Genomic DNA, 18,561 nt, shown 5'->3' with positions numbered 1-18,561 from the left:
TAAATATATAGTCCTATTGCTTTGAAAGGCTCTGAGGTTTTTTTTTTTGCTGGTGATACAAACCTTCATAGACATTTGGCAATGTGTTTTCAGAGCTGATGACCAATACTAAATACAGGAGTTATGATATTCCCCACACACATGCATTAGGAATGTGTTTGAGGGTCCTGATGACAGCAGAAGCCTTGGGTGGGGGCAGGAAGCACTTTGCCTTTGGGACAGATCTCAACAGAGCCATTTACATGAGTTTGGTATCTGGTCTTCCCACATTCCTACAATTATAAATATGGTTCTAGAATAAAAAGTGAAGAGTGTGACATATTTCAAGCATTTCAAAACATGTTCTAGGTAGTTGTAGGAATAAGTAGGAGTAAGTGAAGGAATTGATAGAACAGCCTCTGTCCCAGTTCCAACCTCAACTAAATTCCTTTAAGAAATGTTAGAAAATCCCTGATTAGCTAGAAGCCCCATTCTCTGGATAAAAACAATGAAACATACTGTGGCAAAGAAACTTGCTTAAATTATACAACAACCTGGACCAAAGCCAGATCTACTGATCCACAACACCCCACTGTCTCCAATTTAAGGTAGAACATTGTTGAAAGTGGCTGTAAACTCATGCTAGGGTAATACTTAAAATTTACCATTTAAAAAAAAGTATATGGGTCATATGTGGCATTTGCAAAATAATAATCTATTGAAACATATATACAATTTAATGTAACAAGTCCTATTCTAGGAACAAAACTGAAAGACATGATTGACACTAAAATTCTAAGACTTTTTAGAAATGGCAGTTAATTTCAATTTATTTTACTGTTTCAGGAACATATCTATGGTAACTGAATTGTATTTTGCTCCCTTCCATTAACTTTTATTGTATTGTAAACAGCAGCACATCAACACCGTTGGCATAAAATAGCTTGTGAAGTCTACTGTTTGTAATGAACTGTGAATGATAGGGATTTTTTTTTTTTCCAAAAGTACTAAAATAAAATATCCTACCAAGAAAGAAATGCTCTAGAATATTGTAAAATCAGAGGGTGGTGTTTATTAGATTTCCTCCTTTTTTGGTGCGTTTCAGTGTACATTTAAATATTCTAAAGATCCAAATGCAAGAGCTACTGAGTTTCAGAGTAGATGAGAACAACATGCTCCCTTTGTCTTTTTCAGTGTGTTTCCCCTACAGAACAACAATGTCGTATATATATTTATGCTATTTCACCAGTAGCACGCTGAGATCTGGATTCCTTTTCCAACATTAATTAAGTGATCACTGTATGGGTTATGATTCGGATTTTTGAATCCAAACAGAGAACAGCCCCCTCACAACACAAACTGGATTCCCAGAGCAATAAACAAACGATCGAGGCAGACGACAGTACTGACACTTCCGTGTGAAGACCTTCAGGTCTAGTATGGAAAAAAATGAAGAACCATAGTCAACATAATTGCATGAAATTTTAAACAATTGGTCCACAAACTAAAAGACCGTTCCGTGATAAACTGTAGTTTGGAATCATACCCAATGATTACTCTTCAGAGAAATTAGCAGTTAAGAGTATATATTTTTCCAGGATGCTGGATAAATACTGGCTGGATGTACACGGCCAACTGATTTAACACAAGGTTAAATCATTCAGGGATACAAACAAGAGTATTCTGAAAAAAAAAAATTTACTAGAAAAAATGAATTTTATTCATTTATTTTTAGAACAAATAAATTGTAAAACTCAAGGTCAGACATATCTTTTTCCTAGCTCACCCTCTTCTTAATATGGATCACAAACAATTGTCAAGAAAATATCTCCTTCTCTAAGATAACTCAACTTCAATGGCACGTCTAACAGAACATGAGGAAAACGAAATCTTAAGTTATATAGCTTGATGCAAGCTGTCAGAATGAAATTTTGTTCTAAAGACTAGAATTTCCTAGAATTTAATTTCCTTCTCATTAAATGGAAAACAAAGCCTCTGAGTTAGGGTACATATACAAAGGTATGCTGAAATTCTTTCTCAGTAGATAGTATATAACCTCTTTTATAGATATTCCATTTAGAGAAGACTGAACTTTGTAGAAAGCATGAAATAAATGACAAAAGATCTTGACTTTGGTCAAATTTCAGAGACTCTCTGGCCTGAATTTCCAAATAAGATCTGGAAGTTTTCCTTTAGGTAGGAGATAGTTTGGAAATAACAAACTATAACATCAAACTAAAGCAGGGTGTACATTTTTAAGCAACATTACTTTCCCTTTACTATCTCAAATAAACTGTTCACAAGAAAACCACAGGCCCCCAAATAGCATCACTTAGGTTAAGGCCCCAACTCGGTAAAACCAAGACTTCATACTTAATGTAACTGCAGTTTCAATCCCCCAGAAATATCCCCTTTAACGGGTCAACATGGGAATTTCCTAGCCAGCACTAGGAAATTAACTGATAGACTCCTTCTGTTCCTCTTAGAAGGGCAACCTTGCCTAAAACATGGATTCTTTCTAATAATTTCCTTTTTTCCACTCCCCCTCTACCTTTAAAAACCTTTCCGTCTGTAGCTTTTTAGAACTCCCCTCACTTGCTAGACAGGGTGCTGCCTGATTCATAAATCAACTAATGAAACTAATCAGATCTTTAAAATTTATTTTTTTTTAAATTTAACAATACCAAAAAATGTGGATTTAATAAGATATATGCTTTTCTTGTACAGTAATTATGTTCTGGTGGCTCAAGTTTTTGTTTTTTTGTGTCTCACATATTTCACAATTTAACTACATCCCTTATTTAAATCAATCAAAAGAAATTCAGGTATGGATATACCTTTATTTGTGTAAGTGTTTATTTGCACTATGACAGTAGCTTTTAAAATTGGCAATAAGGAGGCAACAAATCTTCAGTCAATTATCTGCTCAAAAATCAAGTGTGTGGAAAATGGAAGGAAAGCAGGCTTTGCAACCAGTTAGATCTGAGTTCAAATTCTGGTCCTCCTGATTACTAGCTGTTTGGCTTTTCACAAATTTCTTAATCTCTATAATCCTATTTGCTTGCTGCAAAATGGCTTTGATGGTACCTATCACACAGTGTTTGTTGATGGACTGAAAAAAGGACATATATTGCATTAAGCACAGTTCCTCGAACATGCTAGACTTCAGATAGAAATAAGAGTTTGTAAGAGGAGGGTCCCAGTTCTTGGAACGCCAGCAGCAGACTAAGAAAATTTCTACTGAAAGAGAGAACTAAGGATTGGACTGTAATTTGAAATTTTCACAAAGGCTAAGTAGTGAACATTTGTTTATTACAGATTCTCAGCTGGTCTCAAGTTTAAATTGAAGACTAGCTTCCTCAGGTTAAAACTGTGTGATCTGGCAAATGTTTTGTAAAAATTGTGCGATCCATTTAACTGGAGGCTAAGAATTTTAGTTCTGGCATTCTTTGATGCCATTTTTTCCCCCAGCATCTTTATTTCCATAGAAGAACCAACTGAGATCTAGGGAATTACCTGAGCTTTTTAAAATGAAAAAGCTAGTTAATGGTCCATCCTACACCCCACCCTCTTTACACTCATTTGCAACCTTTCTTCTAGATAAATGATCAGGTATTGTGAAATGCTTTTTAGGGAAAGATACAATGGAGGTTGTTTATTCATATCCTTAGAATTTCTCTTACTAAAATCCTTTTGCTAAAATTAATGTAGCTCAAATTAAAACAGAGCTTCTCAAGAAGAATCTCTAAGTTATCCTTTGTTTGGTACTTTTAAATTTCCTTTTAAAGTGTACAAATATATGTGAAACTATTGTCATCAAAATGATGTTATTTTTTCCCCAGCTAAGTGGGTGATAAAATAAAACATTCACTTAATATTTTCAACTGGCCCACCGAAATTTCTGTTATTTTGAGCTTACAAATGCAAATCTTCTTTTCTTTTTTTTTCTTTTCTTTTCTTGCCAAATAACTTTTGTATGTAATAGTTTATCTCCATTCCCACAGCTATAATCACTTCAAATTTTTTCTCCTAAAATATCTTAACAGCCTCTAAAGTGGTTACCCTTCTAGGGTCTTTCATTTTCCATGCTGTTGTCAAGTCTAATGGTAGCATTCAATCAACTAAACACCATCAATGGTTCCCTATGACCTAAAGGATAAATTCCAAATTACTTAGCATTTAAGACCTGTCACAGTCTGGCCCATATTTGCCCTTGTTCATCTAGTGACATTATCTCCGTCTCATACAACTTCCAATCATAGCCAAATTGTGTAAACCCCATGTTGTTCAAGATTCTATTACATCTTTGTACATGCTGTTCCCTCTGTGTGAAGAATCCTTTATACATTTCCCCATATAGAGAACTTGTACTAAATCTCTCAGATTTTTCAAAGATTCCCTTACTTCAGCAATGGCTTTTCTACTCCTCCCCACATTTTCAAAACATTTCATATATTCCTCTAACCCCAAACTAATTTATGTTTTTATTTACATATCAATTTTTTTTTTACCATTTATATATAAATCCTTTAAAAACACAAACTTACTCACTTTGTAACTTGAGGGCCTAACATAAGGCATGGCATTGAAAGAGACAACAGTTAAGTGTTGAATGAATGCATGAATGAATGAATGGCCAGATCTAAAGGGAAGAAATCAGAGAAACTTAAAAAAAAAATGATCTAATGAAAATTTGATATAAAATAAACTATTTGACTCAGTCATCCAGTATCATGTGTCATATTCAATGGCATCATTATATTAAAACATATTATTATAAAATTATTATAGTGGAAACCAGAAGAATGAAATACACAGGCATTAGGAAGAGGTTCACCTGGCTAAGATTGAATGTAGATGCTCCAAAGCTGGCAAATTGACTGTTTATTTGTTTAGTTAATTTTGCAATGTGGTGTTTAGACTAGGTAGGAGGGTGGGCTGGGTAGAGGAGGTAGCAGAGAAAGATGGATGGAAATTCTTCTGTAAGTCACATGTACATTGGAGGTAACCTGACCTATTGTTTAGGGCATAGAAGTCTGTATTTTTAGAAGTTCTTAGGCTGGATAAGTAATAATAAATTAAAGCTTCATTTATGAAATTACTGCATGGTTAAATCCCAATATGTTTGGAGAAAAAAAAATGTCTGGGTTTATTTTTCTCTGATATTAAGTTTTGGCTTATCAAAAAGAACCATAATTCTGAAATTTCTCATATACTTTGCATGTTCTCAAATTACTTTGTCATGAATGGCATAGCCCACTGTTTTGATGAGTTTTGATTCTACTTTTAACAAGCAGAATAAATAACAATAACACTAGTCTGGTTAATAGAAAAAAAGAGATCAGTGACCAGACTAATGCAAAACTTATTTATTATTAATGTCAAAGTCTCATTTTCTACCTCCACATACATAATTAAGAGACCACAGCATTCTCTTTGTCTTTACGGGGAAAGTATGAGAAGTAGAAAATGCTACTCTTTTTTACAAACACGGCAAATGAATGGCTTTTTTTCCTCATTGGCTGTAGAACTGGCATAATTTAGGCTACCTACAATTAGTAGCTTATTAGTAACTACTAGGTAATTGTTGGCTTGCATTCAGATATTGGCAGATGCCTGATAAGACACTTAATGAATTTTTCATTAGTCTTTCTGAGAAAGCCTTCAAGAGAAAAAATACTTCTGATGGCAACAGCTCTTTTTGGTTTCTTTTGCTTCCCCCTTGAGTTTCCAAGTATTTTCAAAATCAAACTATAAATTGTTAATGACATCATACCTAGGTATCTTTCAGCCAAATATTTCACTCAAATAAATTAGTGCTATTTCTTCTTGCTCTGTATGTCCCTCAACCCAAAGTCATCACCAGTACCATGATTCCAAGACACTTTATTTATACGCATTTAATTTTGTATTAAGTTTTCAAAACATTAGTCCCCCACACATCTGACATAATTTCCAAATAATGAATAGGGGATGGAAACAGTAGTTTCTAATAGATAACATGTTTAACTACAATTTGTGTTCAAACACAAAGTGTCAAGTGAATAGGCAAATATTTGATGCTGCAAATTCTATTTTTAATATTCATTCATTTAACCAAAAATGGTTTAAATTCTATTGTTCAGTGAAAGTTTTTAGTGGAAAGTAATGCATTCACAACAATCTAGTACTTTAGATAGATGCTAAAAATAGACGGGTTCATAGTTACATGGGTAAAATACTGATTGCCACAATAAAACTTTCAATTATATCATCTAAGAATGTTGCAGAACATTTCATTATTGATTCTTCGGAGTAGATATAACTGCTGAATGCTAAGTGCAGTTTTGATTTGTCAACATTACTTTTGCTGTAATTAAAATCCTAAAGTCATCTTTAAATAATTCTTCACTCAAACTGCATCCTGATGAGTTTCTTTATCTCTATAATTGGATTGCCAACACCTAAATAGTGACTCATCCAACCGCACTTGTGATATCTCAATGTTCTTGCCCTGAAACAAGCACCTTTAAAAGCTTTCTGCCAGCATTTTTAGTTAGAATGATCTAGTTGTTTAAATATAAGCTGAGGGGGACTTAGGCAAAATCATTAAGTGGTGTGACTTCAGTGACTTTTATCTCCTTTATTTTTATGTATTTCTCTATTTACTTTTTAAGTCAATGGCTTTATCCTTCTCAGGACTCCATACTGGTACACTCTTGCACGGCCTCACCTGCTAGTGAAATTATCAATAATCCTCTCTTATCCTGATTTCCCTCCTCCCTGGGCTTTGTCCTAAGCTTACTGCCAGGGAAGAAAGCAGCCTGAGAAACTGAACCAGGCTACTGTGTGCGCTTTCTTTAGGATCTCTCTGTGAACTCTGGCTTTTACTATTTGAAGATAAAAACACCTAATAACAAAGGTAACATTACGTCAAGAAAGATCAATAAAGAAAATCATTTATCTTCTTCATTCTGGGAAAAATATCATCTTTTCACATCTGAAGTATTTTGAGTGTTCACCGGAACTGTTTGTGGTTTCTGTTCCATCCACGTCGCCAGCCGCACCCTCTTCTCCTTCGGCATATCCTTCTCTGGTGTTCTTTTCCAATCCCTCATCCTCAGATCCTCGCCCCTCAGATGTCTCCCTTGTCCTTAACTCTAGTGTCACTTCCCTCATACCCATTTGCTTCATTCATTTGTTTTATATTTAGAGTTTTTTAATCTACTCAGAGTTTAAAAAAAAAAAAAAACAGAAAATTGAGGTATCTGTAGAATTTTACATTTGCTGAAATTCAAATAATCTGAATGTTACCGTAATTTGTTTTCCATGTTAACTTTTGTGGCCACTGTTGATAACAATAAATTCAATGCGTGCAGCATAATTGCTAATTTTTATATACTATTATGTCATTTCTTTAAAGAACTGTACTTTACTTAGTATTTTTTAAAAAGTAAGCCCTACCAGTGCAATAATAACCTTATGTTTATAAACATGTAATCTTCTGTTTCAATCCAGTCAGTATTTATGTATATATTAACTAAGAAAAATATTGTTCAATTATTATAAAAACTATTTTAAAACATACAATTAGAAAAAATATTGTCAAAATGATTTTTATACATGATTACAGAGGCTCTGAATAAATATGCCTAATTCTTTTTTACTAATATTGTTATAAAGGAGTATAGCAGTATAATCTTAAATTACAAAATGTATTTGAAATTATGTATAATGAATAAAAATAATTGTACACCTGTTTTCTTTTTTTAAAAGTGTGCACATATTTTCTAAATGAATAATTTATGCACTATTAAAATAAACTGAGTCATTGGTGCTACCAGACCAACCTTTGTGTCTATGAGATCCATCCATGTTGCTAAATTCAATATGATTTTCATCAGCCCAGTAGAGTCTATGGTTGACATAATCTATTGTTAGTGCCATGGGTCTAGAAATCTTGGTTTCTATGACAACACTCTGATTGGTTCCATCCATTCCAACACGGCCAATGTGAGGATACTCACAGCAGTCAATCCAATACAAATACCTAGGAAAGAAAATCAATAGCCATTTTGTTTACAGACACTCAGGGAGTGAAACATCACACAATATTTCTCTTATTTACTCAGCTATTCCCCAAATTAATTCATGGTATCTCTCTGAATTGTAACTTCTAAGAAGCATATTTTAAATACAAGTTTTTCTTATGATTTTTATTAAACAAATAACACACTTTGAAATATCCACATAATTTTAAATATGTTTCCTTCAGCACACAAACCTGTATAGAGAACATTATTTCTACAAACATTAACAAATTACAGATACCTAAAACTAACAGAAATGAGCCTTCAAGCTGCATATGTAATGTTGGAGGAATAACTATCCAGACTTTTTTTTTCCTTTTTCGTTCATTACCAATGAAAACTTCAAAATGATTCATGGAGGAGTACATTATATTTGCCTGAATCTGCATTCCTCACTGTGGTAGCCTTTAGGCAACTGTGACTCTTAACATTTAAATTAATTAAAACCATATGAGATTAAATGAACTGTATTGTTCCTCAGTCACACTAACCATGTTTCAAGTACCCAATAGCCATATGTCACATGGCTACCATATCCAACAGCATAGATATAGAACACTTCCATAACCACGGAAAGTTCTGTTGGACAGTACTGATTTCAATTATGTTACTGGAAGGTCTACAGTAAGGTATATCAGATAGTAGTTTAAAAAAATAAACAAAAAAGAAAGAAAGTTATATTGGTACTAAAACTAACTGAGTTAAACATAAATATTATACACTGGTAAAATAGAAATAATGTATAAGTGACAGAAATTACTGAGAAATTTCTACTTAATTAAACCATCTATTTTTTTTCTTATAGTAGAAAAAACTCACTTTATCTTGCTGAATATGTTTCCTTCTCTATATGATTCAAGATTTGAGTTAGAGAGTCATTAACATCCATTTCACATTCCAACACCAAAACTGAAACTTACTAACCCAAGTCGTTTCCCCAGATCCATTCTTTTCTTTTCAGTAAGTATAAAATCATTGACTATTAATTCTTCAAATTTGGAAAATGTGGTAATTAAAATAATATAGTATGGAAATTATTCTATATGATTTATAACTGACATATTTGATTTAAAATCAAAATATTCCTTAAAGAAAAATCTTGCTCATACACGCTGATAGTGATAACTGTGTTGAGACATTTTAACTACACACTACAAAAGAAATAAAAGATTTGAAGAAAAACCATTTATCAAATACTGGGCTAACATAAATAATCATTGTAAGAAATATGTGTATTTTTGTGCTGACAATTATTTTGGGAGGTTCTGCATAAAGGTAGGGGATAGCAGATTATAATATATTTTTAAAATTTTCTTACTTGCCAAAATATCATTAAGAGTCCTAATTAAGCATGACACTTAAAATAAGAAATTTGTATCTGGTAAGACTATTGGAAAAGAGAGTGAAAAGTTAAAAACATGTTTGAGTCTGGAAATTCAACAGTCAAGTTTGTATAGTATAATACTGGATTGTTATCCAGTGCTTATGTATATCTATGTTCGTTCTGAACAAATTTGAAAATCTCAAATCACCAGATAATAAAAGATACCAAACCTTTCAGAAATTGATTAAAAGTATATTTTCTTTAAATCTTCAATTATTTTAAGTTATTTAAATCTTGAATTTTTATTTTTATTTTGAATGCAAACACATGTTAGCAAAATACAGCTAGAAAAACACAATCCATTCCTTTCCAATAACTTTATGGGGGTGCACCTTGCTGTGTATACTAGAGATAATGACAGTCCAGATAAAAAGGAAGAAAATGAATCAGAAGGAAGTAAAAATGCAAAGACAGTTTATGTCATTGAAATCAAAACATTCCTCCTTACCATATGACTCTGAATCTTGGGAACACTAACAAAGCAATTTTTTTTCCCCTAATAGATGATATCATTTATATGCTAGCTTCTCTCACACATGTCAGATATGACTAAATATATGTGGGCTTCTATAAAACCATGATGTTTTTGAGAAGTGAATATAAACAATAAAAATTTAAAGTAGTATTTCAATAACATTCTGTATCATTACAAAGTACATGCCCAATATAGCTTAATTAGAGGTAATATTCATATTTCTATTTAACTATTTACATATGCTTCCACTTGAAATTAAAACATCCCAAAGGTTAAAAAGAAGAGTTTTCTCCATCAAATGCTATTAATACAGTATTGCAAATTACTGGATGTGAATAATAATAAATTTTTTGGAGTGTAATTTAGGAATTCCAAAGGGCCAGACCTCCATGTCATAGGAATCTAAAATTTTTATCTACAATCTAAACTTTTTTTTTTTTCTTGACTAGTCTTATCACCATCTTGAGCCAAGATATCAAGAACAGGAAGAGCATATTTCATGGAGTCTGACATCTGTTACATCATTCTCAGAAAGCTTTCTAAGAGTTTTGAAATCCTGTCCCTGCCATTCAAGCTCTCCTTTAAAAAAGGCACAAAAATATTTCTCTCAGTGACTCCCCACCATTAAAATATGTCACTTCAGCTCTAGTTGGAGTATTTACATTTTCACTTCTGTACTTCCATAAAAATCACTGGAAGAGACCATTCCTCTTTAATTACATAGATCTTTTCAGTTAGACATAATTCACTTTGCCCCTCCATTCACCACAAATTCTTCCCTGATCACATTTTTCAAAATAGGTTTCAAGATAAAACATATTTGAGGAATGCTTTCTTTAACAAAATAAGCATCATCTTTTTTTCCCCTTTTTATCGTGAAAGCTTTTAATATGCTTAATATGACAGTGTTTCTCTCAAAGGGAGGTATAATGTCCATTTTTTTAATCACATAATCTTAGGTGATAGCATTTATTTTCCTAGGGAAACACTTTGGGAAACTGTGCTTTAGCTTTTTTTGGTCTACAGAATTACTATCTTTTATCTCACTTACAATTACTCAATTACACAATGTGTAATCGAACAACACATATATCGTGAACATAGGAACCCACAAAGTACTAACATAGATTCTCAGGCCTCATAATCAAAGAACCTACCTCAATTTACTCACACTGGTATAACAACTCTAATAAGTACCAGAACCATTCTTAAGTAGATTAAGAACAATATTTTGAAACAATAATCTTTTTTTAATAATTTTTTAGTTTTTATAAACATATATTTTTATCCCCAGGGGTACAGGTCTGTGAATCACCAGGTTTACACACTTCACAGCACTCACCAAAGCACATACCCTCCCCAATGTCCATAATCCCACCCCCTTCTCCCAAACCCCCTCCCCCCAGCAACCCTCAGTTTGTTTTGTGAGATCAGGAGTCACTCACTGGTTTGTCTCCCTCCCAATCCCATCCTGTTTCATTTATTCTTCTCCTACCCACTTAAGCCCCCATGTTGCAATAATTTTTGAGGCCATATTATGTACCAGGTACCCCTTAGAACTGGGAACACAGAGGTAAACAGATACGATTTTTGCCTTTAAAGATCTCTCAGTGAATACAATATAGGTGGATGTAAAATAAATGAAAAAAAGTATAATGATAAAGCCACTTTACTACGGAGGCACAAAAGGAGGAATGATAATTTTACCTAGATAAAAGAAAGCATGAAATAAATATTGTGCTCACTGATAGTTCTCTGAACATAAATCTTATATTCATAGCTACCTTACAAAGATATGAATAATCCTTATCTCTTTCAGATTTTAAAGCAAAATATAACTTAATTGAAGATTTTAATGCTGTAACAAATCTTAAAGATCATTAGCCTAGGACCTTCATTTTACTGATAAACGGAAACCATATAAGATTATGTGTGTTGTCACAGTCTATTATAATAGTGATACAGTTGGAACAAGGGCTCAGGTCTCTAGATTTATAGACTACCTTTTGCTCTAAGCAACACTATGTAGAGCCTTCAGGAAATGAGTTCTAGAAACAGACTCATGAGGTTCAAATTTCGGGTTGACCTATTACTAGCTGCGTGAATGTGGCCAATTTAACCTCTTTGAGACTGTGTTTACTCACATGTTGAAAAGATTAATAATAGTTCCTCCTCATAAGATCATCATGAGGATTAAGTGATGGAATACAGGAAATAAATTTAGAGCATTGGTAAACATGGTGTAAGAGTTTAGCAAATATTAGCTATTATTTTTTATCTCTACTATGTATGTATTATATATTTCATATATATCTGTCCACTCCCTCTCTATATATATTGGTTTAGTGATACTCACCTAATAGGTTGCATCTGAATTGAGCATATAATTTTATGTAACTTGTCTCTATTTTGTGTTTTATCACAATTTGTCTTTTTAAGTACTCATCAACCAAAAGAAGAATATAAAAAGATTCTATTACATTGGAGAAAAATATAATTTAACTCTTTTCAGGTATGTATGAATCTTCATAGATTCAGGATTGCTCTTTCCTTATGAATACCTACCTTCTGATGGTTAAGCTTTAATGGTTTAACTTTCCATACTTAGGCCCCTCTATCATACATTTTTTCCAAGTTTTCCAGTAAGACTGTACCAGATATTCTGATAATTTTAACATCTGAAATTCAACTTCTTAAAAACTACTTAAGTACAAAATTTTCTATAAATGGTCAAAGCTGAAAAATGAAAACTTCACTGAAAATGTCAAAAGGGGAGTTCCAAATTTCGTCCATATTACATGTAATGTTTACCTAGGATCACATCTGAAAAACCTCAGGCCCAAATGGTATCTACTCTGTAAGTTATAACAAAATGTGAACAAAGAAAACAATGTCCGCTGTAACCATAACAATAGGCTTCTGTGGTTCCTGAGGATGTCTTTTATAGTTTAATATAATATGCTCCATTTCTTTAAAAAATTAAAATTGAATTCTGCTGTTTTTACTATTTTTTTCCTGAATTCAGGAAATAGATATTTCTTCCAACAGCAATTATTTCTAATTTTAAATTATAATTAATTTTTGATGTTCATTTCCTGTGTTTTTGACTAAATATGGATAGGTTTAAAAATTGGTAGAGAAAGGATTTTTTTAATACAACTGTTTGTTTTAGTAGAATATTTCTATTTTCCCACAGAAATCAGAAACTGAGTTTTTATTCCTAGCATGCCTTTCATTCCCTCATAACAAAAGTTCCCTTATGACCTTTCTCCTCCAAACATGCAGGTTATTTACATACTGATGTATTGGTTTGGGCAATGATGCAGGTATAATGTCCCTGCAGCTATACCCTATTTGCTGTGTATATCCAGTTACCCATTTATTATTTCCTTCTGCAGTGAATTTAACAAGCTCTGTGTTTGGTACAACCAGTGATTAAACCAAGCCTTCTTGTGAAAAGAATTCACTTTCTAGATGGAGAGATAGACATTTGTACCAGTAATACTCTTATGTATATCTAAAACTAATATAATATTTTATGTCAATTATACCTCAAAAAATAAAAATTAAAAAAAATAAAAAGTCATGCAATGGTATGTGGTCAATATGTAGGGACTTCTTAGGCACAGTTGGGGAATGTTTCACAGAGGAAGCAATATTCCGTGCTGTTGCTGGAAAAATGGGAAGTTATTCAAACTTGAGAAAATGAGAAGGGCATTCTAGGAAGAAAGAATGACATATGGAAGATACAGAAACATAAAATGTGTCTTTTTCAAATGTATTTGCATTATCATTATCTGTATTGGCAATAGTGGATACAGATACTGAGTTATATATGAGTCCTTCAATATATTTTCATTAAAATATATTTATAATTCAAAATAGCACCTAGTATTATTTTCTTAGGGTATTGCTAACAGACTACTAGAAAAGGAATCCAAAGAAAAATATTCTTTTTTTTTTTTTTTTTTTTTAAATATTTTTATTTATTTGCTAGAGAGAGAGAGAGAGATACAGAGCGCAAGCACAGGCAGACAGAGTGGCAGGCTAGAGGCAGAGGGAGAAGCAGGCTCCCTGCCGAGCAAGGAGCCCGATGCGGGACTCGATCCCAGGACGCCGGGATCATGACCTGAGCCGAAGGCAGCCGCTTAACCAACTGAGCCACCCAGGCGTCCCCAAAGAAAAATATTCTTAATAATAAAGCACGCTTGTAATGATTGTATTTTTTCCAAAATACTCATATCCACATTTAAAATCTTGTAAAAAGCCTATTTATTAAAATGGAAGAAACTATAGTAGTTTTGTCTTTATGTTTTTTTCTTATCTCTGTTTGCATGGTTCCTGAAAAACACAATCACGATCCAAGATCATTTTGTTTCTGAAAATTCTAATATGATATAATAGGAAAAGTAAGGGACCAAAGCTTGAGAATTAGGTTAAATCCTCAATTTAGTATCTTACTACCTATATGATCCTGAGAGAATCACTAGGCCCTTTTGAGATTCAATGTTCTTTTCTGTACTTTAAGGATAATAGTTAGAATAATAATGTTTTTCTCACAGACTCAGAAAAACAGTACAAGCAACTAAAGTGATAAATGCAGACACAGTTTTCAAATTCATAGAATTCTAGAGAAGCGGCTAGGTATCTTCATTATCATTGTTATTACATGGGAACTCCAATTCCAGTAGGTTTACACACTGATCATCTCCCTTTCTTATCTCTGCCACTTTCCTGTATTCCTCATATTCTAGAGAGATCTTCCTCTATTAACCTGTTTGCCTGAACCAGAAATCTTATAAGGTTTGTTTTGTTGTTGTTATTTTGATCCCTAGGCCTTTTTCTGCTCTGTAAAGTGGACTGGTATCAAAGTTTCACAAATGTACAAACTTAAATTGTCCCAAACGTGAGTTCTTTTCAGTTCCTTGAATGTGCCATGCCCTTCTATGCATCTTTGCTTTCCCACAGAGCTTGTTCTTTCTGCCTGCTCTGAAGTGCACTGCATCTCCTGAATAATTCTTACTCTACCCATCTTGTCCAGAAAGCAGACTCTGAATCTAGTTGAGATAGAAACATTTTCTATTTTTTTTCTATTTTAATAAGTTACTGCATTGTATTGTAATTATTTACTCACCTGCTTACCACTGAACTGTGAAATACCTAGAGGTAGGACTATGCCATTTATTATTTTGCTGCTACTTAGAACAGGGACAGAAAGACACTAAATGCTAAAGAAATATGAGTTGAATTAATGAATGAGTAGATTAATCTTCTATTAACAGTAATATCACACATTCACTTTATTGTCTGTCATAATGGTCTTTTGCTATGGGATTACCTGAAATAACATTAATCATCCAAAAAACTAAATTATGCTCAGTCTGGCTTTAACATTATATTTCCTATTCTACTTTAAAATGTGCATATATATATATATATATATATATATACTGCATAAATGACAACTTTTATAAACACTGGTGTAAATAATATTAATTGCCCCCAACTTATGATAAATTACAACAGCATTTCCCAAACTAAACCAGATAACAGAATGATTAGGATAATTGGATCTCAGCTGAATTTAAATGTAACAAACAGGAAGGTGATCAATCTATCTACTTGATCTACTTATCATTCTTAGTAACCACCATATGAAATTGATATTGTGACAATTGGGATACTATCATTAAAAGACAGAAAGGACCTCTAAGCTACCTCCTAAAAGTTTGGTTGCTTCATTACATTAGTCCAGTGATCTTTATCCTCTTTTACACAAACGATTTCCTTATCCTTCACTAAACATCAGAGCAGAAATTACTCTCCTTAAGGAAATGGGGGGTCAGTCATGTTGGCCAATTCAAAACATATGTAAACTGCAACGTTAATCTAATGTAGAAATATTCACGGGCATTTTTATCACATAATCTTATAATTTAAGCTGATTTTTAAAAGCAGGATTACACAATATTTTAGACAGTTATGAAATTTTCACCCTGAAGCGCATCTCATACAAACTAAAATCCCAGTTTGCCCTATTGTCTCACTTCGGGGAAGAAGAAAAACAGCAGGTACAAAATGGTGTCATTAAATTTTATCTGCTAAAATAGGTGGCTTTAATTGTTACATAAAAAGATCTGATTTTTATCTTTTTTTTTACCATATCTATATCATAATAAAATATTATCCAAAATTGCAATCAAGGGAGTCTTTCATAATATTTACAGTAATTTAGTACTTCACTATTTTAACTGACACTTTTGATGGATGGGTTTATATTAATGATAACTTAAGGCTGCTTTCAGTTTACAGGGTAATAATACCTATAACCCAGGAAAAATAAAACTTAAAGCTAAGCTCAGCTGTGTTCACTAGGCAAAGATACAGTTTTTGCTTTATAACTAATAAATTCCACAATACTATTATGATCTACAGGTAATGCTTCTCTGTTTAATATGAAGCATCTTGGAGAGTATAAAATGAGAAGATAAGCCAACCCTATTGGTTTCAAAAAAAGGACAATGGTTTGAACACACTAAAATAAATACCATCTGATAAAATACTGAAGTAATTAAAATATTCACATTCTTATGAATGAATGATGACAATAGTTAAGCTTAGTACAACTGGCCATTATTTCCTGAGACATATTAAAAAGAAACTCTCTTGTGACTCTGTTTCAATTAAAATGGAATTGACATTCTTTTGAATCTTCTGTTGCTATGGTAAGGAAAATACTTTAAAAGGTAACAAAATGGTTACATAATTATATAGCAAAAACCTAAAAGTTGTACATAACTTTGGAAACAGAAGAGTATTTACAGTATAAGTCTTCTCCTATTAGGTACTGCTTTTACCCAAAGTAAACTTTAAAATTAAGCTATAAAATATATAGTGATATGATCACATTGCCAATTATAAACATAAGGGAAGAAAAAAAAAAGTTGTAACACATTAGCAAGAAACTATTGCTAGTTGTTGTATATGATATGATAAAAGCAGTAATTTCATGAGACATATTAAGTGAAATTAATTTATACAGCAGAAAATTTAGAGCACTACTGTGATCATTACACTTGTTACTGTGAATGTGTCCTATTTTAAAGAATCACATTTTCTCTAAATTTGTTCTTTTAACAAGCACGTTAAGAAGGTTGAACTTCTACAGAGATCATTTTGGAGTATGTAATCACTCTAAATTATAATGGGAGGGGGAAAAAAAAAAAGGAAAGGCATGCCTTCTTTACCAAACAACACAATTAAAAGTGAATGATAATGGTCATAGTCTACAGAACTTTAGCAGCCACATATCTGACTTTGACTCCTAAATTCTGACACCTTATTGTGTGTTCTTCCCTTATCTGGAATCTCTAGCCTGCTGTCCTTAACCCTTACAATGACTTATTTTCCTTTCTTACAATGAAATGCAACTCAAACACAGTTCCAATATGGATCTTTCTCAGTATTTCCATTTTGCTATTCCTTTGGAATGCATGGATAATGTACTTGTTATTTGTTATTCATGGACAATCCTTATGTCTCTTGCCCTAAAGTGGTACAGGAATTATATGATCTGTATTCATGACCAACCACAATCGCTTCTTTTCCTCCAAGATTTAAAGGCATTAAAATTGGAGAAATCTGCACATTTTATTTATTTCCACTACATTTATAGATTACTTAGAAAAACAGTTGCATTTAAAACTTTTAAAAATACTTGCTGCAAAATCTCATCATTTTAAATGTTTTTCTTTTTCACTGTGGTAGTCACATTCTTATTTTTGACTTCCCAGTAAGAATGTCTACACATTACACTTCATCTTGGTTTTCATGTTAAAACCTACAGAATGGGATTTACCACATTGAATGTAATCCACAGTTTTAATCTTTAATTTAAGATTTTCAATGTTTGTTACAAACCCAGCTCGAGGATCCAAAGACAGGTCCCGGGGGAACTTCAGCCTTTTGCTAACAAGTATAGTAGGGTATAAACCGTTGAGTTTGGATACTTCAATGATCCTCTTTTCTGTGTCAGACCAATAGAGGTTTTTTCCAATCCAATCAACAGCAAGTGCATTGGGGACAGCTGTGTTATGCACTACCTAACAAGGTAAGAATTTAAAAGTTAACAATGTAAATACCTAGTTTAAGAACTGAGCAACTGCTTTTTGATTTTTACAGAGATAATAGAATTCTACTTAAACATTAGAAATAGAATCTAAACATAAAACATAGAACATGTTTACCCTAATAAAATTACTTACTCATTTGTGATGCAAGGAATTACAATATCTGTAATCAGGCCCCTAAATATGACATATGGAGTTAGGAAATAAACACCAAAATAAAAAACTGTTGGGCAGTTACAAATTTGTTGATGACATTATTGTTCTAGTTTATCATCTTCTGAAAACTGGGGGGAGAAATTCTATCACACACAAAGACATACACACAGAATTATTGATATTATTTACTTTTAACAGGTTCTTGAGGAGATACCAATGGCATTCTCTACTTTCCTAACTGCTCTTGCCTTGCCCTATTCAAATTATCTACTACAACAAGAGTAAAAATATATATATATAAGTGAGAACATACCTTATTTCAACTTAAACAAAAAAAGTGAAATTCATATGACTGCTGCACTTCATTCT

General features: G+C 32.6%; 1 protein-coding gene across 4 annotated transcripts in view; it reads right to left on the bottom strand.

Moving 5' to 3' along the window:
• Window positions 1-18,561, bottom strand: part of LRP1B (LDL receptor related protein 1B) — a 1,969,831-nt gene that overhangs the window by 213,613 nt on the left and 1,737,657 nt on the right. For all 4 annotated transcript variants that reach the window (XM_032356230.1, XM_032356231.1, XM_032356232.1 and 1 more), the window contains 2 exons: window positions 17,828-18,009; window positions 7,809-8,008 (listed from right to left, as the gene is read on the bottom strand). In XM_032356230.1, the coding sequence (XP_032212121.1) occupies window positions 7,809-8,008; window positions 17,828-18,009 (382 nt within the window). The remainder of the gene's footprint in view (window positions 1-7,808; window positions 8,009-17,827; window positions 18,010-18,561) is intronic.

The sequence above is a fragment of the Mustela erminea genome, chromosome 8 (genome assembly GCF_009829155.1).
Source record: "Mustela erminea isolate mMusErm1 chromosome 8, mMusErm1.Pri, whole genome shotgun sequence".
Lineage (NCBI taxonomy): Eukaryota > Metazoa > Chordata > Mammalia > Carnivora > Mustelidae > Mustela > Mustela erminea.
The sequence above is the reverse complement of the archived record's forward strand: the minus strand, read 5'-3'. Positions and strand labels throughout refer to the sequence as shown.